The sequence below is a fragment of the Colletotrichum graminicola genome (genome assembly GCF_000149035.1).
Source record: "Colletotrichum graminicola M1.001 genomic scaffold supercont1.1, whole genome shotgun sequence".
In the NCBI taxonomy this organism is placed as follows: domain Eukaryota; kingdom Fungi; phylum Ascomycota; class Sordariomycetes; order Glomerellales; family Glomerellaceae; genus Colletotrichum; species Colletotrichum graminicola.
This window is the reverse complement of record NW_007361005.1, coordinates 1,657,469-1,668,171: the sequence shown is the minus strand read 5'-3', so window position 1 is coordinate 1,668,171 and position 10,703 is coordinate 1,657,469. Positions and strand designations below refer to the sequence as shown.

The following is a 10,703-nucleotide window of genomic DNA, read 5'->3' as shown; positions in this document are numbered from 1 at the left end:
TATGGGTCTATATTGCAAAGTAAGACGGTAATTGAAGCAATACGTGGTGTTCAGGAGGAGGGACTCGGCGTGCACTGGGAGGGTGTGTGAAGTTCACCACCAGTTTGGGATTTGGAGGTTTAGGAGTGGAAGGCTGAGGATGACGCTTGGACCACACCAACGCCCAGGGTGTGGCTGGAAAGCTCACTGCGCGCAGGCGTGAAGCGTGTTTGCGTGTTGCGGGGAAGCAAGGACTTTAATTGAATGGCGTAACAACCTCCAACCCAGTGTCAAATCACACTCTGTTGATGCGATGCGAAGGGGAAACAAAGCACCTTGAAGGTTCAATATTGGCGGATTGCATTCATATCGACAACACTAGCAGCCACAGCTCCTTGGCATGCACATCAACAACAAAAGGCGCCAGCGATGACAGTCTCAGTACTGGAGTCAAGGGGTATGATTCTTCTGCCTGTCTGCCTCCTTTTTGGGGGTGCATCTAATCGAATGGGAAGGGACTTTATTCTTGTTGATTGGCGCTGTGTAGAGTGTCTTGTTCCTAAGCTTTGATGCCTATCCATCCACTAGTCAAATGCTAGAAAACAAGCACCACTCGGTGCAAGTCTTTGTTGCACTCTTCAGCTTCTCCTCACCGAAGTGATTCCATCTGCCTCGTATCGTGGGGTGTAAAAGCAAGTTTAACAATGGGTGCTAGTTTCGGTGTCGTTGCATGGGGCCGTTGATTATAGTAGCCCGGCGCATGGGTGGGTCTTCCATCCTCATCTTCTCGTGGACATGTGAGGTTTGGGCAAATTTACTCCGAAGCAGGGGCTGCGGCACTCTCGGCCGCCTTGAAGAGCTCCTCGTTGTCCTTCTGGGCCTTGAGGAAAGCATCCTTGAAGAGGTTGGCGTCTACGTCTAATTAGCTTTCTGGTGACAAGACAACCTCTCAGCAGGGACTTACTCTCAGAGTTGGCGAAGCGGATGGCCAGGGTAACGGCCTCGGCCTCACCCTCGCTGACATCGGCGGCGGCGTTCCACACCCAACTGCGGTCAGAGCCGACATTGGGGGACAGCTTCATCTCGGGAACGACTATCAAGATATGAGCAAGTGTCGAGAAATTATGGTACGAACCAGAGACACATACTGTAGTGGTTGGCGCAGACCTTGAGGGTCTTGTCACGACGCATGACGAGACGAGTCTTGCCGTTCTCCTTGTGCTTCAACAGACGGACGTCACCGGTGCCACGCTCCTTCCACTCAGTCGTCTCCTTGACAAACTTGAACAGCTTGGCGCGCATCTTGAAGAGCTGCTCCTCGGCCTCCTCGTTGGTTTGGACATCGACCTTCTCCGTCAGCTTGATGACGGGCTCGAAGTGAACATCCTCGGACTCGGGGGCTTCTTCCTCAGCCTGTGAATCATGTCAGCGTCACCATTACGCACGTTGTTACTGCTGCTGCTGCTGTAGAACTGGATGTTGGTGCTTGACGTACCTCGCCGCCCTCCTTCTTCTCGGCGGCGGCAGCTTCACGTTGGGCCTTGGCGCTGCCAGAGTTGTCGCCACGCTCCTCATCCTCCTTCTTCTCCTTCTTGGCGCCACCCCCAAACATGGAGAAAACAGCAGACGAGGTCACAGGCTTCTCGGCCTCACCGGTGGTCTGCGGGTTGACAAATTAGTTATCCCATATACTCAAGTTGTATTGCATATCGACGGTAAGAGGGGAGAGGGCGATGCGCATCGCAAAGCAACAGGCATATGTGCGGCGATGGAGGCAATAGCCCCGTCGAGACGATACGGCTGGTAGCTGAATGGCGCATACGGAAGAGAGAGAAAAAAGGAGGGCGTCGTACCTCGGCGGGCTTGGTCTCCTCGACCTTGGGTTCGGTAGCTTCGGCAGCAGACATGTTGTTGATTCTTTGCAAAGCGATATGTGTTGTTAAGGGTGACGATGTTTGGGTCTGCGGGCGAGAAACGAAGAGAGAAAAAAACATTAGCCCATGAATCATTCCGCATTACCGCCCAATCTGCCCCTCATCGAGCCAGGACGGGGAGCACGACATGCTCGTCATCCGGGCCAGAGTGAAACGGACTACAGGGGAGCGAGGCTGAAGGACATGAGACTTACCAGGGCTAGTAGCGGTATGTTCTGCAGGGCGCGAAGGAGGGGTTGGAAGAGTGGAAAGCAAAAGATGATTTTGTTTCCTCAGTCAAGGTGAAGTTGGGAGTGGGTTGGACAAAATGAGGAAAGACAGCCCCTCATTCAAAAGTCAACAACAAGAGGGGTGTGTCGGGCGGGCCTGGCCCTTGCGGTTTGGTGCCCAGGCAGTTGCCATCCTGCGACAGGAAAAGTACCCCACCGCCTAAATCGAGTAGCACTGTACTTTCTGCCTCTGGATGACCCTGTGGGGATTTACCAGAGCCAGAGCCCAAGCTAGACTCGCGCGGCCAATCATCATGCGCGCTACCTTCGCCACCCACCTGGGGGAGTCCCTGATTTGGAGATGGGCATCTGGACGCGCCATCTTGGTCATCGCCCAGTCCTGTCCGCACCACCAAATTGCACTACTAATTTTACTGTGTTATTATGTTCGAATAGAAATCCTGCATCAATATGTCCTTCCAAGCGGAGCGTACCGGTACTCACTTAGTCATAGAAGACTTTTGCCTTGATTCTACTTCTTCTCACTTTCTTTTGTTCATTTTCTTTGAATTAATCGCCCTGACGTTCTTCGGTGATCGACTTGGGACAAAGTTTGGACGACAAGACTCGGGCGTAACGTTATGGACCCAGCAAGAGGGGTTGCCGGAAAAAAAAAGGGGTGTTATTGCAGAAGCCTGCGTGTATTCTATCGATTATGCCTGTTCGTTCCATGAGAGAGAAGAAAAACATGTCAGCGGCCTTAAAGCGGCAGACTGTTCGCATCCGCGCAGGCGCTCAACTTCCCTTGCCAGCCCAATTCGCATCTGAAGATGATATGAGAGCGGGCTAAAGTTTATGAATAGCTAAGCCCTTAAGTGTACGAAGCAAAAAGATGGAACGGCCATTACAAAAACCCACACCAATAACTCCAGTCCAGTCCGTACCGTGTCCCTCATAATCCGCCTTCCAGGTATCTCTGTTCATGCACGAAACGGCGGGACTAGCCTTGCTGTCTGCATTGCTGTGTCCACCGAGAGAAGCCAGTGCCAGTTTGGCACCTGGCCTCTAGACGTTCTCTCTTTCGACGAGCTCGCAACTCCTTCCTCTCCTTGTCCAGTCGTCGCTTGCTGGCCTCGGACGCCTGCAACCGCAGTTTCTCCATGTACTTCTTCGCCTTGTCCAGGTAAGTACCGTGCTCTTCCGTCTTCTGTAGCACCTTCAGCACCAAGAGTCTGGAACTGATCTGGGCCTTGGTAACGAAGATGTCCATTTGATCTTTGAAGTCTTGCAGTTTGCGCGATTCCCGGAGGTTCTGCAAGTTCTGACATGATTCCTTGACGACGCTGGCTGTGTGTGCAGCCTCAGTGGTGAAGCGGGCAGACATTTCTCTCACATCTGCCAAGACCGAGTCCTTCCAGCTAGTAAGATGCACGCCTCCCTCCTCCGCCTGCCGCGCAGCGCTGCTTGCTGCATCGATGACACGGTCAGCGAACAGCTTGCCGTACCCGAGACATTGCTCAAGAGTGGTTTTGCCAAAGTCGACAAGAAATGTCTCGTTGACCTTGGGCTTCCGGGTTGTGTTGACAGCGATGGTAAGAAGACCATACGCCTCCGACTTGGGAATCTCAATAACAATGCCCTCGTCGATCGAGGAGAACCTTGTCTTAATAGATCTCTCGCCTTTGAGGACATCAATGGTGATCGAGTCTTTGGCAAGCCAGGACGTCTTTGTGCCAGATGGGATCTTTATGAGGATCTCATTGCGCCCAGACTTCTCTGCCGAGCAGACGTAGCCCTTCTGAGATTCCGGAAACCTGTCGGCAAGGAAATCCGCCAACTCTGCGAAGGGGGCCACAGCCGTGTTTCCTGGAGATGCCTTTGCCTGAGGTACGCGAATCGTCGTGGTGGAAGTCAGGTTAATGGTGATGGTCGAAGTGGAGACTGATGCCGAGGTTGCAGGCGTCACTTGGGCCAAAGGCGTTGTCGAGGTCACCGCCGACATCGCCGGGGCCGGTGAGCCTGCCATGAAGTGATTGCAGAGCAGTGCCGCGGCAATCACACCAAGACTGAGCATCAGGGTCTGGCCGATATTCCACAGATCGAGGTCTTCCGTGGCATCGATGGTGCGCTGTCGAATGTTGCGCATCATCTTCATCGCCCGTACATAGCCATCAGATTTGCCGCACTTTGCAGGCTCACCTGCTGCGTCATAGAGGCCGGTGAGATACGCCAGGTTGCGGTTCATCTGACGGGCGTCAATGTTCAGAAAACTCGTCAAGTCGATGGGCAATTTGACAGAAGGCGAAGCGCGGTCAGAAGATTCCACGCAGAGATGTATCGCGTGCTGATTGATCATGTTGTTCCAATTGACGGTAGGATTGTGGAAGGTCTCGGCGTTGGAGATGAAGATGCAAGGGACAGCGTGACGTTGCATAAACTGCCAAGCAGCGGCACGCGTCTTTTGGGCGGTCTCGTCGTCGTTCTCGGTGACGTAAAAGATGGCCACATGCGGCAAGGTCCAAGCTGGCTCGATGATGGAGCCGCTAGGAGCAAATGCCGAGTGAAAAGTTCGGTCACCATCGATGGTGATGGAGTAGACAGTTTCGCTGGGGAAGCGATCTCCTTCATAGACGATTTCCCTGGCAGCAGTGCAGTTCTCAACCTTGATCTGGTACTGTGAGGTCTTCATCAGCTCGACCTCGGGAACCTTTGCGGAGCCACGGGATGATATGGGCACAACGTTGTAGATGCCGTCGTCTTCGGTGATACCGCACTCATCCACGGAAGCAGAAGCTGTGAAGGCTGAAGAGATCTTGTAGATGATGTCGTGTTTGGCGCCGTGGCTGCCAGTGTACAAAATCCGAAGCGGCTCTCTGGTAGCCAGAAAATCGGACGCCATGGTTTGGCGAACCGCCGCAAATAGACGCTTGCTCTTATCCGGGAAGCTGAGGGCCTTGGCGATAGAGCCCGACTTCTCCTCGGTGAAGCTGTGAATGGTATGCTTGACTGCTACCTGCTTGAGCTGGAGCGGGCCTTGCGTCTCGTCAAACTCGATCGAGTGGACCAAGGGGGTGGCCAGCCTCGAGGATTCGAAAGATCTCTCGACGCCGAGTGGGGGTGTAGCAACACGAGACGACGGGTTGAGGAGGCTCTGCTCGGCGTATTGGATAGATGACGCCCGAGACCGGTCTTGGGCAGCATTCTCGTCGTCTTCCGAGTCCGAGTCGGTATCGGACTGGTTGGTCATGTCTTCCGTCTGCTCAGTGCCAGCAAGGCTATGGACATCATCGATCCGAGTGTAGTCGAAGGAGCTCGTAGACTCAGCCTCGGTGGCTCGGCCGTCCTGGCTCTCATCATCCGTATTGATGAGCTCGTAGGTGGACTCGCCCAGTCCAGCGTCGTCGTGGGCCTCTGTGGGATTCATGATGTCGGGTTCGCTGGAGGATATCCAGCTAGCAAGTTGACGGTTGCCTTGAGGGCGGGGAAACCTCAAAGTCAGCTCTGACGACGACAGTGTCGTGGAACCGGAGGGATCTACGTCTCGGTTGGGATCGCCGTTGTAATGCTCTTCCATGCCGAGATAACGAGGGTTAGCCTTTTTTTATGTGTGTTATGCCGTCATACCTCGCAAGAGTCAGGAAGTTGTAGGAAATGCGAGGGGATCGGGCGTCGGCGATGGTGCGTTGTAGGAAGAGGGTAATGGTGGTGGTGAATGGAGGGGTAAAGAGGGATATGGAACAAGAGCTGACAGCAGGCGCGGGTGGGGTGGGGGGAGGGAGGCAGAGACGTCGGAAGCGGTTTCCTTGAGAGAGAAAAAAAACCTGTGCGTCGGAAAAGTTGAATACCTTATCTGTAAAGACGAGAGGGCAAGATGCAGAAGATGGGGGAAAGAGATCAACTAAGTCTGGCTGAACCTTGGGAAGGTGCGACCTGGAGGATTGAGGAAGGTGGGTTGGTGACGGGGACGTCGTCAAAGGCTATTTGGCAGCGGTCGGGGGTTCGGTGGCAGATGCTGCCTGCCTGCCTGCCTTGCCTGCCTTGCCTGCCTTGCCTGCCTTGCCTGCCTTGTTCACTTCGCTGGGAGGCCGCGGAGGAACGTGGTGGATGGCTAATAAGCGTGCTGTCTGGCGGTAACCAGAGGCGCGGGGCGGGGAAACAAACGTTCAAGGGGAAAGGGAAGGGCACGGAAAGAAGGGATAGGACGAGACTGAATGAGATGGCGGTCGGAGGTGAAGTGAGGTGACTGGGACCTGGAGACGTCACGCGGATGCCGCTATCAGGAAGTTGTGGTACAGATAAGAAGCAAAGTACACTATACTAACCCGTTGGCGCTGCTCCCAGGGTTAGTGCTAGCCGTCCAAGCGCGCCATGCTGAAGTGCTTACTTAATTTGGTTGAGCTGGATCTAAGAAATGGGAAATAGGCGGTGCGAAGAGAGAGGGAGAGAGAAAGAGAGAGTAAGGGTGAGAGAAGAGACAGAGGATGAGGCAGGCAACACTAGGCAGTCGGACTTGTGCCGGAGGGGCAGGTGTCATCATACACAAGCCGAGCACATTCACTTCACCCCATGGAAGCTGGCTGAGAAGGTGTCATGTGGTTTGGGTTGGTGGGGGTCCTGTCAGGGTGATATGCAAAAGGCGAAAACGACGCCTATTTCACCCTGAGGAACACGTCCGGCGCTTGTAAAGCTGTCCGCTCAGGTGGTGTCACTCGGGAAAGCTCGCGTTCAACCGACATACAAATGCAAGTGGAATGTCACTGGTGAATGGGCCCCCTCCAATTTGGTTTGCGGCAGATCCGCATCGCTACGGATACTTTGACAGCACACCAAACCTCTTATCGATAACCCGCAGAAGGCGGGTTTGGAGGGGAAATCAGCGCCCAGAATGCAACCAGGTGAGCGTCCTGAGGTGGGGTCAATCCACCATCCCCCGTTGGAACCACTATTGCACCAACACTAGCCGAATGGAAATGCAAATTCCGCCCCTCTCCCAGCATCATCATCTTTATCTCTTGGCCTCCAATTCGGTGACCCCCTCACTCTATCTCTCTGGCCAGCACAACCATTTCCTGCCGGGTACTCAGGGGCTAACTCGTTGAAGTGCAAGCCACAGCATCGGAAAGGAAAGAAAAGAATAAATGAAAACACGGCACGGAATCACTGCTTGCTTCACATCATCGTACCAACATCTCCTAGCCATCAAACCGCTGCGTAAGCTCAGAGACTCTCATAGGCTGAAGCAAGTGCCAACCTACCTAAAGTTCGGGTCATCCAATGTGCAGGGCAAAGCCCAAGCAAGTTACGTCGGGCCGTCTCAGGCATGGAGGGGGCCAAACAGGTCCCCGCCAGGTATGACCGCGACAATACTTACGCGACTGGACTGAAGGATCGGAGCTGGGTGTGCCAATTCGAAATGTCTCAACTGTTTCGAATCTTGCAGTCCTTTTGTCTCTTGTCGAGTCACTCATCGAAGCCAACCAGCAGCTAGGGTGTTGCGCAGGTCTGAGCTTAAGAAGAGGGTGTGTGGTTCTGTCTCTTCCTCGAGGGACACAGCATGCGCCGCTTGCAAGGTACTCATTACCCAGGTAGCTATGTACGCCACATTTGTGGCCGTGCATTAGGATTGGGGGAATCCCCAACCCACGGCCCTCACCCTCTTCTTACACCGAATCTCACCGAGCACTCACCCAAGACATCCTTCCAGTGATACTTCATATTCCCAGCTAATTCCGAGTCTAGTGCGTGTTGGCTTTTTCAAAATGACGCTGACCTTGGTTTTTACTTATATCTTCGAGTCTGTCTTCCTGTTCATGCCTACATCTTACAAGTCAGAGGCAGCCTTGGTGTCGCCTATCAGGAAAGAGAAAGCTCCAAAGCTTCTGTAGCCTAGGTCGATGGCGATGCGATCTGGACAAAGATACCTTAGGTAGTCGAGGACACAAATGAACGACCCCCGTCTCTCACATGGGAATACATTATCTATCCTGTACATGCCATTCAAGGACCCTGTCACCATTATCCATACATCTCCTGATCAGCCTCTCCTCCTCTCGCCCTATCGGAGGCTCCACTGTTTCAGGAATGTGTTGGCTCCAGCCCTATCTCTGAGTCTGATTTGAACGTGTATCTTCGTTCTGCCGCCGTAGTGTTTTCAACATGTGTCCACACCAATGTCAGGTGCAATTTACGGAGCGGCATGTGCAGGTGATGGAATTGCCGCTGAGGTAATTGGGCGCGGGCGATCTCGCTTTCGAACCTACCCCGACCGAGCCGCCATTGGCAGGCTGATTATCAAAGGTGCGGGATACATCTCGTCTTCCCGAACCCGTCAAATACAATGGGCAGCAAACAACTGCTTGCTCCGATACTCAACTGTTCTCGTGTGCCTGCAGGAGTGTCCTGCAGCCTTTCAGAGGCTGCATATCAGTATCATGGCTCATCAGAGGCTGTTTCGTTGTTTGTTCTGGCTATTAGTAGAAAGAAGTTCCTGTTCAGTAGGAAAAGAGAATTAAGCTTGTTCCTTCTCTCATTTTTTCTCCAACGAGGATTTTTATGTTGCCGTTGGTGCCCGGCAAGAGAGCCGAATGCCGAAAAACAAACAAAGATTTATTTTTTTCCAGCCCATCTAGGCGGCGAACGAAAAGTGACGCCCTGGCCTCTCCGGTCATGGGTGGCAACGCGCGGGATAAATCCTAGAGTGTCTAGGGCCTAAGATCCGAGACGCGAGGGCTGAAGCAAACGGGATCTACATCCACGCGAGCCCTCGCTCCCCCCCCATCTCCCTGCCCTAGCCACTCGTAACCCGGGCCGGAGTTCGTAGCCGAGATTTCCATCCTCCGGGTTTGCACGCTGATTCAGTCCTTGTTTGGACCGGACGAGACAGGGTGAAAATCATTTCAAGTGCTGACGCCCGCCCGTTACCGTCGTGTGCTTTGAGAATCGCGGATGCCAGGCCACGGATAGCTAGGTAGTTTCTGCCTTAGTCTCTCCCAACTCGACTACCGGTAGCAGAGGCCGCTAGTGGTTGGGGAAACGGCCCAGGCTCCTTGTCACTGACCCCGTCGCAGTCCGAGGCGTCGTAGTATGTAGTATTATCCTCTCCACATTGGCCGTCAAGAACGCACTATTGGATACCGTAGATGAATATCCTTGTTGGGTTCACTAGCCGCACCATGAATTCAACGCACAAATATAGAGCGTGGAAATGAGTATTCCTGAGGTTTCAAATTCTAACAGGACCTTGCTCAAACAACGTAATCCGAAACATACAGTCTTTTGATACCAGTGTCACATTACCTCACATTTTTATGACCCAGACCCCCAAAGTGTTTCCATGCCAAGACGCTTCCCTCCGTGATGAACCGTCATACCGGACATGAATCTCTTCTCATGATTAAAGACACCAAGGTGTTGTACTCGTCTGCCACCAAGATGACGAGAATATCCCAGAGAAAGATGAAGAATAACTGCGCTCCACTAGCCAAACACGGAACGAAAGAGGATAAAAAAAACCAAGTCACGCCCCCCAGGAGCAATGAATATAGAAGGGAAAAATGGGGGTATCGTTACAGAAGAGATAGGGAGGAAGGGGTGTTGTTTTTGTCTTTATATTTGGTATTGTTCGTGTCGAGTTTGTGTCTCACAGGATGTCGTGCTTGTGGAAAAGACGTGCCAGGGTCTCGGTACCAAATATCTCGTCGTCAGGGATCATTTCGATGATGCCGGTCAGGTTGGCAATCATGTCACCCTGGTTGCGGTATGCCAGGATTGCAGGCACAGCAGCGTTATCAAACTCGATATCGAGGTAGTGGACCTTGACGAAGTGTACTGTTGAGTGCTGCGATACGAGTGGCAGCATGGCGTGTTCTATCGTCGCAGATACATCGCACTGCAAGTCTACGGTCAGCACTTGTTTGTCCACGGGTTATTGACGCCGCGACTGGGAGCTCACATCTGGGTCATAGACAAAAACAACGACAACAGTGTCCCGGGCAACCTTCTCGATGGCATCAAGGTAGCCCAAAGCGTCCACAACGTCCATACGTCCGTAGACTCGCACACTAGGGCTTGTTCTTCGGTTCCTAATGACTTTGCTGGACTCGCTCTCAAGCTCTCTTCGGCGGCTTTCGCGCCATTGTTGCATGAAGCTGTCGTCTGAGTCGCTGCCATTGCCCTCGTCCGTGTCGCTCCCGCTCTTGTGTGATGAGCGAGACTGAGTGTTGAGGCCGTCCAAGCCGAAAATGGAGCGGCGCACTGTCGTGCGGGCGCGGCTCATGAAGGAGGTCTTGCGGGCATTCTCGTAGTTTCGAGCATCGGCGATGACGCCCTTGACACCAGTGGTACGACCGGCATCGAAGCTAGCCGGAGGCAGCTTCAGGTCGGAGCCGGTATGGCCTAGAGATGGCATGCGCATGGCGGCGTCGATTTGGGAGTTGCGATGGGTCTCGTCTTCGTCGAGATCGAAGGATTGTTGGTCACGGCGGTGGTAGTCACGATCCTCGGGGTGTACTCTGCTCTCGTCACGAGAGTTTGCTGCTAGCAGCGCGTTGAATTCTTCCTGGGCTGGGGTGGGGTTCGACAT

At 53.5% G+C, this 10,703-nt stretch overlaps 3 protein-coding genes across 3 annotated transcripts; all 3 read right to left on the bottom strand.

Annotated features, from left to right (window-relative positions):
- Positions 1 to 793: 793 nt before the first annotated feature.
- On the bottom strand, positions 794 to 1,886 carry GLRG_00437 (RanBP1 domain-containing protein; the record flags this gene model as incomplete). The annotated part of the gene is made up of 5 exons (XM_008091122.1): positions 794 to 891; positions 944 to 1,072; positions 1,128 to 1,392; positions 1,475 to 1,639; positions 1,833 to 1,886. The coding sequence occupies 5 exons, from the start codon at positions 1,884 to 1,886 to the stop codon at positions 794 to 796; spliced, it is 711 nt and encodes a 236-aa protein (XP_008089313.1).
- Positions 1,887 to 3,122: 1,236 nt separating this feature from the next.
- GLRG_00436 (uncharacterized protein) lies at positions 3,123 to 5,546 on the bottom strand (the record flags this gene model as incomplete). Its single annotated transcript, XM_008091121.1, has 1 exon — positions 3,123 to 5,546. One exon carries the CDS (start codon positions 5,544 to 5,546, stop codon positions 3,123 to 3,125), a length of 2,424 nt encoding a protein of 807 aa, XP_008089312.1.
- A 4,215-nt stretch (positions 5,547 to 9,761) lies between these two features.
- On the bottom strand, positions 9,762 to 10,703 carry GLRG_00435 (phosducin; the record flags this gene model as incomplete). Its single annotated transcript, XM_008091120.1, has 2 exons — positions 9,762 to 10,010; positions 10,074 to 10,703. The coding sequence occupies 2 exons, from the start codon at positions 10,701 to 10,703 to the stop codon at positions 9,762 to 9,764; spliced, it is 879 nt and encodes a 292-aa protein (XP_008089311.1).